The sequence below is a fragment of the Epinephelus moara genome, chromosome 11 (genome assembly GCF_006386435.1).
Source record: "Epinephelus moara isolate mb chromosome 11, YSFRI_EMoa_1.0, whole genome shotgun sequence".
In the NCBI taxonomy this organism is placed as follows: Eukaryota; Metazoa; Chordata; class Actinopteri; order Perciformes; family Serranidae; genus Epinephelus; species Epinephelus moara.
The window spans coordinates 25,908,508-25,930,135 of NC_065516.1; the positions used below are offsets into that span (position 1 = coordinate 25,908,508).

The following is a 21,628-nucleotide window of genomic DNA, read 5'->3' on the forward strand; positions in this document are numbered from 1 at the left end:
CAAAATGTCTACAAGGACATGCAAAACTACTACAAAGAGACACAAAATGTCTACAAGGACATGCAAAACTACTACAAAGAGACACAAAATGTCTACAAGGACACACAAAACTACTACAAAGAGATGCAAAACTTCTACAAAGAGACACAAAACTACTACAAAGAGATGCAAAATGTCTACAAGGACATGCAAAACTACTACAAAGAGACACAAAATGTCTACAAGGACATGCAAAACTACTACAAAGAGACACAAAATGTCTACAAGGACATGCAAAACTACTACAAAGAGATGCAAAACTTCTACAAAGAGACACAAAACTACTACAAAGAGAGCAAAACAAGTGCAAAGAAAGACAAAACGAGTACAAGGTTGTGCAAGACTACTACAAAGAGACACAAAACTACTACAAAGAGACACAAAACAACAACAAAGAGACACAAAACGACTACAAGGACGTGCAAAATTACTACAAAGAGACTCAAACTACTGCTCAGAAAAACAAAAGGTCTGTAGTGACACAAAATCAGTATGAAGAAACCAAACAAAGAGATACAGGGGTGTGAAGCCTCTCACATGTTAGTGTCCAGGGGCTTATTAATAATCTGCCCATCTCATTATCTGTCCATGGCTGTAGGCGATTTGGAATTACAAATACCAGCTATCATTTTATAATATGTAGCTTGAGAATAATTAAAGTTGTTTATTTGGCATTCATCTAATACACTGAATAAACCCTTTAATTATTAAAAATGTACAATTCATTATTGCCAGGCCTGCCAGAGCCAGGACTTTAAATCTGAGTCGTAACACATTTTTACTCATTTTACAAATGTGCCTTTCTTCTTTCACCCCATTCAAAGGCTTCTAAACCTGCTGCTTCACACTTGTGCCACTGGGAATAGAAAATCTAATCCCCACAATGGCAGATAAATGCCCAAACTTTATGAAAAATGTGCCGCTCCCAACAATACTGCTGGCAAGTTAACTGGCCTGGGTTATTGATATGCTGGAAGGAGAGCGGAGCTCCAGTGGTTTTTAAAATGAATACTAATCAGCACACTGAGAGACAGCTCAGCAACCCCTAATGGTGTCTAGGTACGAGCAATATGAAGAAGGATCGCCCTCCACTTCAAACAGCCACCAAAACACCAGCTGCATTTTACATGCTTCATTTTTGCAGAATCTGATTTGTGGAACACACTGGAATACACAATATGGGCTGGTTGACTAATAGAGGAGAGGACACACACACACACACACACACACACACACACACACACACACACGTTGTATCATCTCACAAGAGTGTGAAGATGAGCTAAAATCCAATCAGCAGCCCAGAGTCCCCCACACGCTGTCAGCTGAGATTGTTCCATGGACACATATTAATTTATATTTTGGGTTAACACTGGTATCATTGCTGTCGTAGTTAGCGTATTGGTAAGAAACACAATCAATCAATCAGTTTTGCCTTCTGCAAAGCTGTCCAAAAAACATGAAACAAAGCATAAACATTAATTAGCGGTCCTCCAGCAGTGCTCGAGGAGGACGGAAATCAAAACAAAAGAGTCATTTAGCAGTGAAAGAGAGTAAATGAAGTCTGCACACCAGGAGGAGGCTGCCTACAAGATAGAAGACCACACCGGAGCAAAACTAATTTGGATTGAAGCTGTCTCGACTTGTGTTCTGAAGTGGAGTTTGAACAACAGGCCTCCTCTAGAACAACAAAACAGCTCCGTACAATCTGTTCACATTTCTCCCGCTTGGAACGTGATCGTCAGCAAGTCGGGACTTTTCTTTTTTTTTTCCTTTTTCCCATCGCACGCGGTGGCATACAGGGTTCAAATGAATTCTCATTTTGCCACTGATTGCGATAAATCATACATTTTCCATTAACCAACTGATGGGCAATGTTGCTCTGCCTGGCTCACACACTGTTTAATACCTTTTCTTCTGACGCTGCTTGACACATTCAGCGTGTGCGGGGTGATCATGGATGTTTTACAGGGTGAAAGGCACTTTCTACTTCAGTGTTTAAACCTCTCCTGATGGTTTTTGAAACTTATCCCCACCTGATATCATCAGCCAAGACAATAAAACAAAGCACTGGAGTGATTTTACACTGGATTTCCTCTCCCAAAATAAACCGAAAACCCTTTTCATCACTTAACTACACTAGACAAACTATAGCTTTTGTTACAGTCTACGTTCCCTCCTGAGTTTGAGTTTGACGACGCTCTGCTGTCTCATCTGTTGCTTCACTTCAAAACCCAACATCATCTCATTTAAAAAAAACCCGCGCAAAGTTAGACACCCTACATCTGTTACATTCCAAGTCAGAAAGCAAAACACGCGTCACTGGATGTTGTGTTCTCTCTCTTATTCAGCCCTGATAAATAACACCTCCATAACCTGAATGCTGAGAGGAATCGGGTTAGTGAGGGTAATGACTGACAAAGCGGCAGCTGCATGCATAAATAATCATCAATGTGCTGCATTCCTGTACAGCTCTGCTCCTCAGAAAGTGTTGGTGACAACAGCTGCTTTGTCTCTGGGTGTTGCCAGGTCTGTTAATAACAAAACAAGCGGCTCAGTCTTACACCAGTAAGACACCAGTCACACAGCTGAAATCTTCATCCTGACGACAGCGACGGCACACCATCACATCCACAAGAACACAGTTTGCCAACAACTACTGGAGGCGCCGGCGCTTACAGTTTTTAGGCTTTTTTTCAAGTGTAAAATGATGTTTGCTGCAGTCGATGCATAAACTATAACAACAATCTGCTGATGAGCTTCTGTTTCCATATCACAAATTACACTTACAAATGGTAAATTGACTGATGATCGATGGTTCAGTCAGGGCTGTGACATATCTTGAAATGATGGTGTAGTATTGTCGTATAAGAACAAGTTACAAACTTCATTAACAATAAATTAGAAACCAAATTACACCACTTATTTGAAGATGTACAGCTTTCATGGTGTAAAAATGACTATTTAACCCCTAACCCTAACACATAGCTTAAAAAGAACCATATGTTCTGGAGTTACTGTGACTGTGGTGTTTAAACCATGCTCAGTTGGTACTAAGGGGCCCAAAGTGTGCCAGGAAAATCTCCCCCACATCATTACACCACCACCACCAGCCTGAACCGCTGATACAAGGCAGGATGAATCCATGCTTTCATGTTGTTTACACCAAATTCTGACCCTACCATCTGAATGTGGCAGCAGAAATCCAGACTCATCAGACCAGGCAACCTTTTTCCAATCTTCTATTGTCCAGTTTTGGAGAGCCTGTGTGAATTGTAGCCTCAGTTTCCTGTTGTTAGCTGACAGGAGTGGCACATGGTGTGGTCTTCTGCTGCTGTAGCCCATCTGCTTCAAGGTTGGACATGTTGTTGCTTCAGAGATGGTCTTCTGCAGACCTTGGTTGGAACCAGTGGTTATTTGAGTTACTGTTGCCTTTCTATCATCTTGAACCAGTCTGGCCATTCTCCTCTGACCTCTGGCATCAACAAGACATTTTGGCTCACTGGATATTTTCTCTTCTTCGGACCATCCTCTGTAAACCCTAGAGATGGTTGTAAGTGTAAATCCCAGTAAATACTCAGACCAGCCCGTCTAGCACCAACAACCATGCCACGTTCAAAGTCACTTAAATCACCTTTCTTCCCCATTCTGATGCTCGGTTTGAACTTTAGCAGGTCGTCTTGACCATGTCTACATGCCTAAATGCATTGAGTTGCTGCCATGAAATTAAAAAATGAAATTAAAGATAAGACAAAAATAAAAATTTTAGATTTAATTTTTAATTTAATTTTTTTAATTTTATATACTTTATTAATCCCCGAGGGGAAATTCAATTTTTAAAAAGTTACTAATAATGGATGATCTTATTGTTTGACTTTCCTGTAACACCCTAAGTTGATAAGACTATAACTCAGATTATAAATGGTCTCGACTTATATTTCACCCCTGAAACTCAAATTAATTTGACAGTCAGCAAACATCCAGAGAGTGTTATCATGTCTAAAAACATGCTTAGTGGATTTTCCAACCACCATTTAACAGTTTGGTCACAAACAATTAACACCAGAACAGACCAGACTGTTTTTACCAACAAACGGCCACCTAGCTCTTCAAAAGCTGTGAAGATGCTGCTGAGCAAATTAAAGAAGTGTGTGAGCGAGCTGGGAGAGATGATAGATAGGAAACAGACAGGCGGCTGCAGCAGTGGTGGGAGGAATCAGCAGAGCCAGTGACAGCAGCATGTTGCAGGTTGAAACAAAAACTAGTGACAATAAAAGGAGCATGAATGATCAGCAGAGTGACGCTGACAGATCACATTGACTGACTTACTGACTTAATGTAAATCTGTGTGATGTCTCTCAGCTTCTTAAATTTGATGATTTGACGGTAAACTAATTATCTTTGAATTTTGGGCTGTTTGTCGCACACATGAATCAATCAGAAGATGTCACATTGGGTTATGGAACATTGTGAGGGGCATTTTTCAGTATAAAGATACCAGAAACATAAAGGTACACTCTGAGTGTAAGCATTACGTTGTTCATATACTTCAATGTATATGAGGTACAAACAACAGGGGGACCCACAGCGCTACTAGTGGTCAAATACACCACAGGGTGCCTTTAACTACCACAAGTTTTATTTAAAGAATAAACCTTGTTCAGAAATGACGTGCAAGAACAAACTATGACAGCAACAACTCTGATGATAATTGATAAACAACTGCTAGCGGGTTTGTGCATTCAGTCCTTCTCAGGCAAGCTCAGGGGTTTAGTGTTGCAGGAGCCCACAGGAACTACGCTCCGCCACGCTTTTTTTTCTCCAAGTGAGGATTAGAATATATGCAGTTCACATTATCCAGTCGTAGCTAATATACATTTTTAAATGATTGAAGATCCACTCATTACTAAAAGTCTTCTTCATCCAAGAGAGACAATAAAAACTAAAGTAATAGTGAAAGTTGTTAAAGAGACCTACTGACCAATCAGACTGCAGTGTTCACAGCTCCACCTTTTAGTCCCAGATCTGTGTGCTAGGTACCCCAACAGAGGGGGGACCAAACATGGGGACAGTACAGAACGGTTCCATTGGTACCATCCACAACTTTTCACAGTGGAAACAGGAAAAAGCGTACCGAACTGAACTGTACTGCTCAGTGGAAACGGGGCTTTAGATGCCTGCTGCTAACGGTCTGGCACCTGGTGGCTATCTTTTTATAAAGCGATGACCTCATCCTGCATAGTATCAATAATATCTACACTACAATTATAGTACTTTAATTTGGAGAAACATTATATCAGCTGTGGAGGTGGGTGTGGTTAGGAGTCAGCTGCAGGGGATGGCTGATGAGAGTAGCACCAGGTGAGTTGATTGGCACAGCTGCTGCTGGTTTGCTCTGATTGCATCTCTCCCTGTCTCATGCAGTGGTGTGCTGTGGCCCATACCAAGGAGAAGGACACTGCCTGAGTTTTTGGTTTAAAACTGGAAGACATGTGCTGGAGGAGCCTGGCAGTCACAGGCACATGTTGAGGACTGATTTTGTTGTTGTGTGCTGGGGAGCTCACAGGGGTAGCAGATCGGCTACATTAGCAGTTTTTGTTTTTTTAGAGAAACGTGTCTTTTAAACATTGTCCAGTTGTTGCATCAGTTGTTTAGCAGTGGATGGTTTTTAATGTTAGTGACTGTGCAGGTCGACTCACTGTTGCCACCCGGCCGGTTGAGGCGGTGCATAGCAGCGTTCTCTGGTTCCCGGTATGGAAACTTCAGCGTGGTGTCAAGACTCCTAAAACCTTCCCTCAATGAGTGGTGTTTGTAGTACTCGATCAGCTCCTGCACGCACACACACACACACACATGAAAATAAGTACACAAACCAAAGCAGTCATTTGCATTTGTGTTTACTGCATGTTTCAGTTTATGAAAGCAGAGAAATGTCTCATCTTTTTGTTGTTTTTCAGCTCTTATGACAGAAACATCTGTATCATTTACATATCTGTCAAATCATGAGTCTAGCAGAGTACCTGTTGCTTTTAATCTGCTGTTAGTGTGAAATAATAGCATGTGATGCATTACAATATGTGATGAAAGCAGACCACAGTGGACAGAACTTTATTTTTCTATAAAATGCTGTGAAATTATATATGTCAACAAAATCCTGTTTTCTAGATATCACACTCAAAAACATGTTATTCAAATCTTAGCTACAGAGAAACACAGGTCTGGCATGAGAGAAATCTGGTGAAGCCTTTCCAATATGCGCTGGACTTATCTATAATGCTGAAGCCCTCGGGCCAGTATAAACACATCTCTAATCATGGCTATTTTTGTGCACACTGCTAAAATAAAATTCAGGTTCTGACACTTCATTAAGCGAACGTGATGATTTATTTATGAATTGCAGTGGTGGAATTAGAAAAAAAATAAAAGAGGCTGAAAAGACTCACTAATATGCTCCTGAACTTCTTGTTCTCTGCGATGTAGAAGCAGCCCTCCTTGGTCAGGATCTTTATGTGCTTCACGTCGTTGTTGTACCTGTGGGCCATTGAATAAGTTATGAGTGTAATTTCCCTCCCTGATCACAGCCATCGATCGGTGGTCGGCCCCTGGCCCCTGTGGAAAGCACAGCAGTCGCTGTAATGCATGGGGTCCCGAAGGTTTGTGACACGTGAATGATGGGTGGTCAGGAGAGAAGGTGCCCATGTGTGGAAGCGCTCCCTCACCCACATACTTGTGCTGGCATTAACAGGGTGGCTGATGGGGCTCTGAGGCTGAAAGGGGTAAAAGCTGTGGCCAGGGTGAACAGAAACCTTAGATGTCTGTGATTATTCAACTGATAAAGGGCCAACTGCATCAATCTGCTTGGTCCCCATTTCCAAATTCTAAAATTTTCCATATCAACTGCTTGAGCTTGTTGAAAACATACTCAAAGGTTTGTGCATAAACTATATGAACAGCAGAAAGGGACCTGATTCATTAAGGGACCTGAGGATACTTGGACCTAATTCCAAACTGAGATCGACCTAAACAGACCCAAATTGAACTTCCCCTCCCGAGGCCCAACTCCACCCAATTAAAATGTATATAATTTGGGCACCCAGCCTGACTCTGGTCCTGGGTCAGGTCTTACAGAGCTGGATGTCTAAATTTAAAAACTAAAGCTAGAATTTTGTCATGATTAGCGTATGAATTCTTGAGTTACAGCAAAGGACGATGGGCAAGTTCCAACAAGGTACTTCTTATACATAGCCAAGGATATCAGTTCTTTCATTCATTCATTCATTTGGGCCCTGGACAGGTCACCAGACTATCACAGGGCTGACAGACAACCCAACACCCAACAGCCAATTTAAAGTCACCACTTAAACTGCATGTCTTTGGACTGTGGGAGGAAGCCAGAGTACCCAGAGAAAACTCAAGCTGACATGGGGAGAACATGCAAACTCCACACAGAAGGCCCCCCCCCAACCCAGGTTTGAACTAGGAACCCTCTTGCTGTGAAGTGACAATGCTAACCAAAAGTAAGTAACTAGTAATGGCCAAAAACATGTTTTGTGAGGTCACAGTGACCTTGACCTTTGACCACCGAAGTCTAATCAGTTCATCATTAAGGCTAATTGGATGTTTGTGTCAAATTTGAGGAAATTCCGTCAAGGCCTTTTTGAGATATTCCACACAGGAGAATGAGACAAACACAGCCTAACCGTGACCTTGACCTTTGACCATCTAATTCTAATCAGTTCATCAGTGAGTCCATGTGGAGGCTTGTGCCAAATTTGTAGACATTTAAAATATCACAGCAACGCACACCAAGAATTAAACGAGGTGCTCATCACGAGCAGTAGAACTGATTGTAGAAAACAAGTGTCGCACACTCTGTCCGACACACAATCTTCTTCAAGATCAACAATCATGAAGAAGATCCAAAGGCTGAATTTTGTTTCTAAAATCAAATTTGTAGAAACTCCCTAAAAGCCTTCTTACGATATTGGGGTCACAAGAATGAGACAGATGTGAGTTCCCTTGACCTTTTACCACCAAATTCTAATCATTTCATTGTTGAGTCTAAGTGGACGTTTGCACCGAATTTGAACTAAGTCCCTCAAAGTGTTCCTCAGATATTGTGCTCCAAGAATTAGAAATATACAAGTTCACAGTGACCTTGACTCTTGATGACCAAATTCTAATCAGCTCATTGTTCAGTCCAAGAGGATGTTTGCGCCAAAACTAATTCCGTCAAAGCGTTCTTGAGATATCACATTTATGAGAATTAGACGGACACAAGTTCAGGACCTTGACCTAGTTCAGTGTTGAATCCATGTGGACGTTTGTGCCAAATTTTAACAAATTCCCTCAAAATGTCTCAAGATATCTTGTTCACAAGAATTAGATGGACGGATGGAGAACCTGAAAACATTATGCCTCTGGCCACAGTTGTCGCTGGCGCAGAGGCATAATGAACTTTTAAAACCTTAATGCTAATGCTAGGAGTCAGGGTTTTTTTTATGTTAATGGAATAGTCTGATATTTTGAAAAATACACTTTCATTTTTGAATTTTCATTCCTTTTTTTTTTGCAGAATTAAATGAGAATGACTGGAGCTGAGTAAAGTAAAGTTGTATCTGGTTTGTCAGCTCCTCAGTTTTTCACTTCGGCTTTTGAACAGTTCAAATTAATCACATTTTTACACTTTATGACACAAACGTGTTGATTAGTGAGCACTACAGGTGCTCACAGCTGGAGTATTTTGCTTTTATCTTTCCCTAAAACATTAAACACGTCTTTGAACACAACACCAAAAGAAGAATTTGAAATGCAACACATTAAAGCTAAAAAAAAAAAAAGTTGTTAGTCTCAAAATAGTTCTCAGTGTTCAAATAAACACAAAAGTGGGTCTGTAGCTGTAATGCAGGAAAATATTGAGACTTTCAGAATCTTATTTTGAGGTTTACAAATGTAGAAAATGTACGGCTTTGTTAGCTTTAGAGAGGCAGATATACTCAGAACTACCCAGGAGGCTGCCTTTACTTTAGAACAATGCAGTAAATTACAATGCCGGAGCTTAATTCAGACAGAACTGGGGTCTCTCGGCTATTTGGACACAATCATCAAAAATGCTCTGGCAGCTCAACTCGGAGAAACAAAAGAATGAAGGAGAGGGCATTTCTATTTTCGAGGAATGCTTTTCAAATGCAGTTCCACGACGAAGGCTTCTCTCTCTATTCTGCTTCTCTCCTTAACAGGGAGGTTTTAATAACCTTGAACACACACTCGCAGTCGTTCTCTGCTCTGTTCAGACCACCGCGTCTGTGAACACAAGCAATTAAGAAGGAACTTGAAGGCTCTCAGAGCGGTTCATTCCACAGAAAACAAGGATGCTGAAAAAAGTTGAATGAATTTAAATGAATGTTTCCGCTGCTCACAGAGAAGCATGCTCGCTCCTCATGGAAGAGCATGTTCTCTTCACAGTGTGTGTTTACACTGATGCCATTTATCCTATGCATAGTTACAAACACTGGTGGGGTCATTATCAAGATTAACATGGTTGATTCTGAGGTCAAACCATAATGAATACAGCCACATGTAGTTTAAATGAGACCCTGCTCCATGATTAGCATCTGGTTTGGTCAGTTTCACACACATCACTGTGGTTAACCACATCGTCTTGCAATGGGACTATGAATCGGTCCGTCAAATTGTGTTGTGCAGCCGGGGGTTGTCTGGTCAATACTGTGGTTTGGCTAAAGGCATCTGATGAATCCAGCAGACAGAGCAGCCACAGACAGACAGAAAAACTGTCATGTCATAGAGGAACAATAAGATCTGATGATTGCTAATGGCTGCACCACTCAATAAAAAGCTTAATTAAGATGTTTACTTCTGTTGTCACCACTTACATCATCATTAAATACAGTATTACATTTAAAGGACACTCCTGTTATGAGCACAATTTGTCTGTCATTGTAAAAGACCCATTTTCATTTATTTAAATCAATTAAATCCAAGAGTCTAGCAGCAATCAGAGGTGGTGACACGGGCACTCTCTGTATTATGAGGTTCTTGAATGACTTGATAGAAATGTCAGACTTACTTTATACTGATGGCGTACTCTGTGTACTCTCTACTGCGGTGGCGGACCAGGTAGGTGCTGTTGACCCTGTTGATGAGTTCTGCCTCCGCCTGAAGCCTCTCCATGGGCCCTGCAAACCTGCAACAAAACAGCTATCAATGTCAATAAATGTTGTCCTTTACAGTCTGTGTGGTAGCTGTTAAAGTTGTGTATGCTTATGTATAAAATTAGATAAAGCTTTTTTTTTTTTTAAGATGCTGACTGGTCCAATTATTAATTTAGAAAAAAGAGGTGCTTTTTTATGATAATAATGATTGTAAAAGACTGGTTTATTTTAAGCATCTTTATTTTATACGGAAAATACTAGATTCACAAATGCAAATGGACTAAAAGATGCTGCATACAACAACTTAAAGTAGAAAAAAGGACATTAAATTGAAACATTGCATGAACTGAAGAATAGTAATGCAATAAAAACAGTAGGAATCTTTAAAGCTATGATATTTTTCTTTAATTTCTTCTCTTATATACTTTTGTTCTTTTGTTTTGTCTAATTGCATTCCTCTTTGTTTGAACATTGTACAATAAAAAGTTAAGTCAAAAACGTGCTTTGATATGTCTGTGTAAAATTGAAATAAATTAATACTTTGTCATCAGCCTGTAGCTTTTTAGAGTGATCTAATGTTTCATACATTATTAACATCTGCATTAGCTGTGTTTTGCTCTATCCAATAAAACTCTGTGATGCTCTTCAGCGAGAGACTTTAACCTTTGGTCCAGTCAATCTAACTCAAAAATGGGCCCAACCTTGGAGAAATTGTAATAGTAATGTTTCATAGTTTTCACCCTCCTGCATAATAGATTTAAAGTACGTATTTGGGGTCAGTCTTTTCAATAAAACACTTTTTAGGAGGATATTCTGACATATTATACCTGTATTTGCCAAAATTTCCACTTACAGTTTGTGCCACACTGCCCCTATGGGTGTATCTGCATCTAAACTGGGTGTAAATTAGACTGTATATATTTCATTTCTCTGACATCATCATTAGTTGCAAGGTTAAGAGTTATGTAGACGATAACATGCTTTATAACCTAATTTTACAGACTGTCTGGATTCAAAAAAAGGCCATGTTGGGGTAAAAGTTCCCCCTAATTGCACATATACATGCAAGAGAGGTCATATCTGATGGTTATCTGTGAAAGAACATCCTATAAAACTAATGTTTAGACATGAATTACATGAAAATATCATGTTCAGGACCAGATATGCACTTGTGTGAAGCCCTGAATTTACCTGGATCCACTAAGTGTGTAATAGTATACTTTTATTTTGTTATTTGGACATCCCTCGAGATCACAAAAAACCTTGAATGATTACTATTGCAGTTTTCCCTGATTCAAACCACAGATTGACTGACTGGACTACTTCTTTCTGCAACACATCCAGACCGATGCAGCTGTTCTGTGTACCTACCAGGCTTGAGAGGAGTAATCGACAGGCTTCGGGACCTGGAGCAAAGAGCAAAAGTCAACATTTGTTGTTGTTGTTGTTGTTGTTGTTGTTGTTGTTGTTTTCATGAAGCTTGCACTCATCCAACGTAAATACAACACCACAGTAAAGTACTTGGCACCAGTTCCTCAGTGCTGTTTTCAAGATGATGTTTTCCCGTCTCCAACACAGGTGCTTTTACACAGTACAGCCCCAATAAAACAGCTTAATGCTCTTCTGATCTTTACAAAACTGTAGACATGGCGATAATAGTTTTGTTATCTACAGGACGGCTCATATACCTGAAGCAGCTGGACACAGTGTGAGTTTCATTTTATCAAATGCAATATGACAATCCAGTGGTGGAAGATTTATTAAAGGGAGAACAAAAACAACCAATTGATACACAGTTAAGTCAGTGAAGACGATACACACCATTATTTCTCCCTCTTGGCTTTCCAGTTTAGTTTGCACAATATAAAGTATGCTTGTTCCTTACGTATGAGACATCGTTTTCTTCATTGCGTCTTATTGATAAAGTGTATTGGGCAGTAAACCAGTTTTATCTCTTAAGACAACACAAGTTCCTTGTGCTCAGAACATAAAAAACCATGGGCTGTTTTTCTTTCCCTGCCAGGTAAAACAGCTTCCCTCCCCTCCCAAATCCCCAACCAGCCTCACATCACCGGACTGCTAGTAAATACATGCAGCCAAACACAAGCTGCTACAAGAGGCCCTAATGTAGCGAAGGACGAGAAGGAAATGCTGCTTACACATGGGCACGGCTTCACAGCGTCGCTTGGAAAGAAGCCAACTTCCTTTGTCGTCAGGATTTTGCCCTGAAACCACAGAGAGATAATTGCGTTATGTACATCTGGCTGGCTCTGTCTCCATAATTCAGAAACAATTAGCTTGCAACACAGAGCAGTGTAAATTTACAGCCCCAGTTAACTATTGTTGAAATAATGGCTGGCAGGAAGAAGGAAAGAGGACGAGTTCCTTATTCCTCCCATGGTGATGACTCTTTAAGCTCAGTGCCTTGATTTAACAACACTGCGTCCGCATAAATAGGGCGGCCGTAGTGCAGTTATCTTCCTCTGACTGACTCAGGCACTGTGAGTTGATGATGCTGTTTTTATTCTGTGCACTGACAAAATATTTGATTTGTACGGGACAGTAATCCAGTCATCGATTCCATAGCTGAAAAGAAATTGAGGCTCAAAAAAGTATTTGCTATTGTGCATATGCACACTGCTGTTAGAGAGTAAATACACAGGAAGCAGCAGCATGCATGCAGTGTTTGTCTCATATTCAGAGAAGATTGGCTGTTGCTCCATTTTGGTCCATTTTCTCTTAATAATAATGATAATAATAATACACTTCATTAATATAACACCATTCCAAAACAAGGTTTACACGACACTTTACAGGGTTAAAACAACAAACAAAATTCAGCTCCATTGCGACAGGGTTCACCGAAAAAACATCTGTCTTATATAAAGTAGTTTTCCAAACAAATATAATAGCCTATCAACAAGCGGGGATTTCCTCTGTTCATATGAAGCCAGGATAAATCACAAACAAGACTTAAAATGCTATTTTTGTGGAGGCTTTATTGTCTTTGCAATTTATTGTTTTTTATCTGTGAAATTAAAGTAAATAAAAGCTTTGTTTCCACTGAGGGAAATGGTTTCAGCTTACATAAATAGGCAGGAGGTCACCAATTAACCTGCATGTCTTAGACTGTAGGAGGAAGCTGGCATACCCAAAGAAAACCCACACTGACAGGAGGGCTCCCCCACCCTGGGTTTGAATCAGGAACCCTCATGCTGTAAGGCAACAATGCTGCACCACCACTGCACCTCTGTGCCGCCCATATCACAATCAATAAACAATGTAAATCAAGCAACAGGACATTAAACTTAATAATAAAACACAACAATCAAAATTAAAACAGTAAAATAAATGGTGTGGGAAGATAAGATGAAAGGATCACAGGACTATTAAAGTGTGTTTTAAGAACAGTCTTAAATGAAGGGACTGGGCACCCCGATGGCTAACACTCAGTTACCTTTGTCTTTTCTTTGTCGTAACAGCACATGGCAAGCTAAAAGGTAAGAAATATAACTCTGAACCAAACTGCTCCGGGCTTTAAGGGTTATAAGTATAGTTTTAAAATCCAACTCAAAAACTAAAAAGCAGCCTGTGTAAAGCTGACAGGATACGTGTCATGTGTTGTCATTTTCTGGTGCCTGTTAAAATCCTGGTGGTTGCATTTTGGCTTAATTGTAGAGCAGATGAAAGCATGAATGACTGTTTCAAGGTTCTTGGTGTCTCGAAATGGCTGAATTTGAGAAATGTTCCTAAACTGAAAAGAGCATGACTGTATGATAGATTTGATGTGACAGCTCAAGTGGGGTCGCTGTTAAATAACACACCAAGGTTGCTACACTGCGGAGTAAAAAGATGGAAGAATGAACCCACTGTGTCTGTAATTTGAGTGTTGGAGAAATCATTTCCAAATAGAAGCATGTTGAATGTCCTTGAGACAGTTTATAAGAGAGAAAATTCCACTGAAGTTATCGGGGTCAGAGCGGAGGTAAATTGGAGTGTCGTCTGCGTAAAACAGAAACTTATGAGATGTTCCAGTGGCACTGCATCGGTGGAGAATGGAATTTCTCCTGCCATTTTATGTCCAAATTCTAAAGTAATGCAAAGAAATCCCTTTGTTAGATGTGTTAATAATCATTATGTAAAATTATTGTATTTGTTTTGTCTCCTGTCTTGTACAAGTGCAGTTTTGCAGTGATCGGGTTTAACTGAATTCTTTATCTATTTTACCTGTCTTGTGTTAAGTACTACTGTATGAGATTCGTTGGGGCCATCATAACATGTCTGATTATAGTACAATAGTCCCACACATGCAAAGCTCACTGTCAACCAGAAGTATTCATTCAAAACTCTGCAACTCAGCTATTAACCAGAACCAAGAGGAGAGAACGCATCAGGCCAGTCTGAACTGCTCTGCACTGACTTCCTGTTACATTTAAAATTGATTTTAAGCTCCTCCTCCTTGCATACAAAGCCTACATGGGCTGGAACTGAGCTACATTGCGAACTCCCTCGTTAACTATTTGCCTCCAAGAACACTGCGATCATCTGCTACTAGTTTATTGGAGGTTCCCACACCTGGGAGGATGCTGCCAGTCATCCTTGTGGCCAGTTTGTCCCAATTATTAATGTTTTAATTGTAATTTTTTAAGACATTTTATTTACATTTGTGAAACTGTAGAGCCACGAAATGCTATTTTATTAAATTACATCATCCCAATGTAAACTCTATGGTCCAAGCAGGAGTGATGGGGATTAATATTTTTGCATCTGGATGTCATATGTAGCCAACTGAACTTCAAAGACATTGATGAACCTTTTTTTCAAATATGGAAGGAGATTTGTATGTAGTATTTGCTTATATTTAGTGTATAGTTTGTAGACCAGCAGCTGCAGCATTAATGGGTTTTACAAATGCTGCCTGTTGACTCTTTTGATTTAATGTGACAACAGGATTTTGACACTCTTTTGGATTCTACAGGTGAACTGGGGAGTTTGAGACCTTCCATATGTTTTGCACTTTGAGAAGTGTTATACGACAGCGAATAGTCAATGAGGGATTGAGGGGTGTATTTTTAGACACAGCCTTAATCACAGAGGCATAAATAGCACACTACCAGCTAAGCCTATTTTGGTGGTTTTGTGGTGGTCGCCTGTCACATCCCTGCTACTTCGGCACGTTTTATCAGCCTTGTTGGAAAAGCCTTGCTTTTCTGCTGCTTCCTCGCTAACAGCGTGATAATGATTATAGCTGGTAACATTGACAGAGTAAACAGATGGTTTCTGGTGAATGAAATGAAATTACAGTGATCGATTCTATTTTTTCACGCATCCCCAGAACAGAAATGATTATGGTCCGCTGGCTACAAAGGTGATGGATATTGAATGTTTGCTGACTGTGGGGCTGTGGCTGCCTCCAGTTAAGCTTTTACACAAGGTTAATTGAATTCTTTATCTATTTTATCTGTTTTGTATTAAGTAGATTTGTTGGTTTCCTCATTACATGTCTGATTATAATACAACAGTACAGCAGTTCATGTCGATACAATGCCCTTTTCAGGCCTCGGGCAAAATCCTATTAAATTATTATGATGACTTTGATTCAGCCTCTGAAACACACACAGTCAGTCACCACCACACAACAATGCATCACATTTCCAGAACACCCCTTATCTTTGCTCCTCCAGTGAGGTTTGAATCACATGTGATGTCACATCAAAGTAAGTGCTTACATGAAACTAACAAACATTTCCAGTGTGTGGGAGTTTTACTTCCTTTTAAGAAGAGCTCTGCCGTGTGTGTAATTGTCTGTGGGCGTACACACGTTAATAAGAATTTGATTTTCACTCGCAGCTTGTTAGCAAGAACAGTCCAAATTACCTGCGCTACATTTAGCCACATACACAACTGGGATGCTGTTTGGACTGGGCACACTCACAGATGGGTTGTGAAGCAAAACTTCTGCTCCCATGAACTATGTCCTCATAATTTTTTTTAATATTTCCAACAAATGGCTTAAATTCTAGATTTAGGCTCATAGTTTTTCTAGAGGTTGTTCACTTTGCACTGGGGACATAGACATGATAAAATTGAGCACAGATACCAAAAGAAGTTCAGTTAAGTTAAAAAAAAGAAAAGAAAAAAGAATGAATATTATGAATAAAAGACCATTAAATAATAATATGATATTCTTAAATCAGAGGCCATGTTAAACTCGCTGCAATTTTATTTACATTTTAAGAGGAACTATAGTTTTTGTTTTTCCAGATGCCAGTTTTAAAATTTACTGTGTCCCTGAATTTATTTTACATCCTTAGTTAGTAGTTTCCTGACGTCCTTCAAATAAATAAATAATTAATATATAAAGAAATAAGTAAATAAATGGAAAAAAAGACTACAATTCCATTGGAAATATTCTTTTTAGGAAATTACATTGAGTAAAATGGAGTGAAATAGGGGAGCATAAAATTTCACTTATGTTTTTTTCACCCATATTTCATGCTGTTAATCAGTTTGTCACACTCTTAAAGTTCCTCTCTGTTAGGGAAGATTAAACAGAAAGTTGGTCAGCTGTGTGAGTGGACCCCAGGAAGACTAGCAACCACTTTGTGGAAGCTAATGGAGATCTGAATAAAGAATGAAGAATGAATAAAGTAAAAAAAAAAAAAAAAGTAAAAATATTTTTGATATTTGAAAGTTTTTGTTTATGTGTCGAGAGTTAATAGCTAGCTAAATCTGGATTACTTACACAGCTAAGAGCTGTATGACGCATGGATCGGTTTTTCCAGAAGCCCCTTTTGCACTGGCACTGCGACATGCAGTACCACTACCTGCCATCCACCAATATGACTGATTAGTTCCGCAACAGGACCTGACCTGGCGACACAAGATCACCTGCCTGACTTTAAACTGCAAATCTGATAATAACCATGCACTGTTCAAATAATTGAGTAAGGCATCATGTTTATAGTGGTCAATTTGGGACATTTCACACACGTGAAAATAAGTGAATATATTTTAAAACAATGATGATTCAGGAAATACAACTCAAATTAATGTTTTTTGCTTATTCTCAATATATTGAGCAGCACATCTCCACAGTTTACGTTAGTAATGCACCTGATTGAAGCGGCCCTCATATTCCAGGTGGCACAGAAGACAGAGCCGACACACAAAGTCAGCAGTTAGAGAATTAAAAAGTTAAATTAAATTATTGGTAAAAATTTATTATCATTTTATTTTAATATATTTATCATCCAACACCCACAATCCGTCCCACTTATTCTTTGTTTAACCCAGAACTGAACCCAGAAAATGAAATTAGGACAAAATTCCACCCACGAATCATCTGTTTTGTACCTGCGTGAACCAAAGCAGGACTCTGCTTAAACTGCTTCACCCTGAGATCGCCCAAAATGTTGTTCTGAAAGTTAAATGTGTTACTTTTCTTCTAACTTTTCAGTAAAACAAAGATGGATTTGCATGTTTTTGCGTTATATGTTGCTGCATCACAGGAATGACCCAGGTATAAACTGTCAACATGAACATGTCTTTAACTGATGAGGAAGCTGATACACTGGACAGTACTGCAAAACCCATTTAATAAAAATTGGCCCATGCCGACTACACCAGATCTGACCTGTAAAAGAAACGGCACCACTGACTAACCAATACATCATTCAAACCTTATCACAGAATATGAGGTCAGTGTGAGGGTTAGATGTTCTGACAGTGGAGGAAATGAGAGATTTAAATACAGTACATCCATTTTTTAGTGTCGTGAAATATGCGATTAAGAGATAGTGTGACCTCTGACCTGCCACCAGGGGCTGTGTAGGTCGGCGCCGATTAATTCGATGATGTCACCCGTCTGGATGCTGAGCGCCGGACCAGACGTGGGGCTCGGCACGCCAAAGTAGTTCCTGATTACCAGCATCTTGGGCAGACCTGAAAGAGGGATACAGTTAGTTCCTGCATACTGTCTGCAAACAGGGCTTCAAGGAAATCTGCCAAAACAATATTTCCTTAGTTTATATTTCTTTATTTTATTATATGTAGAAATTAATTAAATGTTCTAAAGGTGAGAAGAAGAAGAAGTAATTGTTGCTTTTTTTTTATCTTAATTGTCCACTTTATATTTCACATTTTAACTTTTTTTCTTTCTGTTTGGGATAAAGTCAGTCGAGTTTAATTAAAAGCCCATTAATTCACATTGTAATCAGCGTGAACACATGATGTACGGTGATGATTTAACTAATAGACTTGTTTGTAAAAATAAACTGGAGAAGCTATATGAGGAGACGAAGACCAAAATAAAATCTCAGACTTTTTCTGTCTGCAAAGGCGTAGATATCTGGAGGGACGCAGGGTACTGTACGTGTCCCCCTCACTATTTAAAATATGTAAATTTCTCCGACGAAAATCACCACATTACAGAAAAATTAAGTGTTTTACTTCCAAAAGTCCCCCCCAACATGTTGAAACAACACCTACACCAGTGAGTATCTGGCTCCATAAGAGCCTGTCTACGTGTGTGTACATATGCATGCTTGTACCGTGTGACCTCCGGCCTAAAAAGGGCATGTTTGCCATTCTAAAAGTGCATCTTTGCTCCACTAAACTATTCATGGCCCTGTTATAGGTGGTAATGAGAGGGAGTATACATGTGTACACACACATGCACAAACACACCCCTTGTCAACCAGTGTACTGCCCTTGCAAATCATTTGGACCCATTATCATATTACAGATAAGCAACAGTGCACTCTGGTGCTCGGACGGTTATCTGGCTCCGAGATAAAAGATAAGCAGGAGTTTCAGTGTGGACGCTGTTCACTGCTGCACGATGTATTCAGGCCTCCTGGGGGGGTTTATAAGGACGTATCAATAGAAGTGGGCATTTTTTATCCATCACTGAGATCTGATGAAAGGTAGTCATGGTTAGCTTAAAGGAAAATCATTCTTTTGTTTGTTAGTATGCTGTGTTAGGTAACGGTGTTGTCTGGAGACACTGTCACCATCTCCCTCCACAGTCAGACTCACTGTACGCATGCCTTCACCTCACCTGCTGCAATTACCAGTGCAAAGACTAATTAAAGCACATTGCTCCACAGGTAATATATCACCGAGCAGTAAGGCTTCGCACTGGCACTTAAAGGAGGGCATTTTAATCAGGCCGAATTTGTTTGTCGGAATGACCTCAGTCAGCGCTATTTGATTTTGCACAATGGCCGGCTTTGATCCCATTATTCCCCAAGAAATCACTGAAATTGAATTAAAACACCCACCCATGCCAAACAAATCCCAAGTTCATATCTCATGTGCCAAATGAAATGTGCATATCTCTCTCTCTGCATTGTGCGGCGATAGCGTTGTGCAGGAATACAATACAAGAAAAAGAAATTCAAGTGAGAGCATGAAGAAAAGGGTAAAGCTTACGGCAAATAATAGAGACGTCAACAACATTGTATTGAAAGCTAATACATCTATATCTGGCTTGCTTCTCTGTCAGGGTCTGTTCCAGTGCTGTAGCACCGAGGCTGGCAGCCTGACATGTGCTAGCTCGCCTGAATAGGACTTCTAAAGACACAGGGCCATGGAGAATTGAGTCTCGGGGGCATGAATTGCATTCCTATCCACACAAGGACAAGCCAAGTGTTAGCGCACCTTTGAAAACAGACAAAGAGAGCAGCGTCGAAATATTATGAAACGCCAAAGGCTGGGGCAATCAAATGCCTATTGATTTTAATGCGTCTTCAGTCAGAAATGATTTTCTGCAGCATAATGGATGGAGGGGTGGAAAAATGAGTGTTGAAGCCAGGTTTATGAGAGATTAAAGGCCCTCGGTGTGGTGTAAGCACACGCACGCACGCACGCACGCAAACACACACAGTTCAAAGGATGCTGCATGTTATTCATATTCTATTGGGGAGAGATTGAGAGACAGAGAGCCACAGAGGGACGGAGGGCAGAAATGCACCGGCTATGTTCACTGCATTTACTGTATGCAGCCAGAAACCTGCTGTTTTATGCATTCTGATTTTGGTTTTAATTAACTTAGACTGTTAATGTGAGTGGTCACAGGCACCCTTTACACCCTGCAACATGTGTTCGGGTGATCGAATTGCAATCAGATAGTGCTTGACCACATGAAAGTACAGGTGTAAATGCACGTTAAGGACAGTGTGGGTTGTGATCCAATCAGTCAACCACGTTCGGTGGTCAGGGACACATTGTGACCACATTTAACACAAGTGTAAATGCAACTGCAGCCATTAGCCAGTTAGCCGGCTAAGCTGCTAGCAAGAAAGCAGCAAGAAAGGTTTCGGATATTCAAGAGTCAAGACGAGACTGAGTGTCGACTTTCACTTTGGTCCGATCAAAGCATACAAGCCAAACTTGTCAATTCATGTTGCAACTGAGGAGGTCAGAGATCGAGTCTCAGCTGCAATGATGTAATCAGTTAGCTACCAGGTACGCCTTCCTCTCTGACTGTGCCAGATCGCCTATGATTCCAGGAAAAACAATTATGACGCCCTGCCAGTAGCAACACACGCAAACCTTCTGCCAATCCTGACAATCAACCTGACAGAGGGAAAGTTTCCCGGCTGATCTTGTTCATGTACTTCCTACTGAAGCTGTGATGTAAAAGTTGTGTTTCAAAGTGTGAGAAGCAGGAAACAAAGTGCTTTTTTTGTTTATATCATTATGAATCAAATATATTTTTGTCTTGCGCTGTTGTTCAGACGAAATGAGCAATGTGAAGAAGTCACCTGTGGGATTGTGATTATATTTAACAATTAATAGGAAAGTAATGATCAGATTAAACAGTGATGAAAATAGGTGTCAGTGCAGCAATAAAAGGTGAAATATCTTAAAGTATGATCATCAAAATTATGACATAAAGCTAAACAGATAGTTGGGTTTTTTTCTCAGGGAAATAGTGGCGTTGTCAGAGCTGATACCAGCTGCAGCATGCTGCATAGTGGCCTGAATTACATCCCAAAATTTGGTGATTTGTCTTCAGAGCAGCAGTTTCTAGGCACATGAACACTGCCAGCAAGAAAAAATAACGACAAGGAGGCTGAGTGCGAGGTGGGAGGAAGTCTGGTGTGGTGCTGTGCTGCGAATTTCTCACCTGGATCTCGATCTTTGCCCTGGAAGAAAAAAAACACAGAAAGTTACACACTGTTCATGGCTGTATCAAACACATGCACATTTAGACATGAACGTTTCAATCTTATCCCCATCACTTGCACACAGAAATCACTCCCATGCTGAAAGTGAATCCCCTTCTACTTCTATATGTTTGGACACACAGCCTAATGCTATGAACACACCCCTCTACTGCTGCACACACAGAATTAATATTTTAACCCATCCTGCTATCTCCCCTATACAGGCCACATGCAGCGGGCCCC

General features: G+C 40.1%; 1 protein-coding gene across 1 annotated transcript in view; it reads right to left on the reverse strand.

Moving 5' to 3' along the window:
• Nucleotides 1–21,628, reverse strand: part of LOC126398166 (guanine nucleotide exchange factor VAV3) — a 125,173-nt gene that overhangs the window by 6,939 nt on the left and 96,606 nt on the right. The window contains exons 19-25 of the mRNA XM_050057388.1: nucleotides 21,346–21,364; nucleotides 18,025–18,155; nucleotides 12,371–12,436; nucleotides 11,583–11,617; nucleotides 10,127–10,243; nucleotides 6,483–6,570; nucleotides 5,739–5,868 (exon numbers count right to left, since the gene is read on the reverse strand). Of these exons, the coding sequence (XP_049913345.1) occupies nucleotides 5,739–5,868; nucleotides 6,483–6,570; nucleotides 10,127–10,243; nucleotides 11,583–11,617; nucleotides 12,371–12,436; nucleotides 18,025–18,155; nucleotides 21,346–21,364 (586 nt within the window). The remainder of the gene's footprint in view (nucleotides 1–5,738; nucleotides 5,869–6,482; nucleotides 6,571–10,126; nucleotides 10,244–11,582; nucleotides 11,618–12,370; nucleotides 12,437–18,024; nucleotides 18,156–21,345; nucleotides 21,365–21,628) is intronic.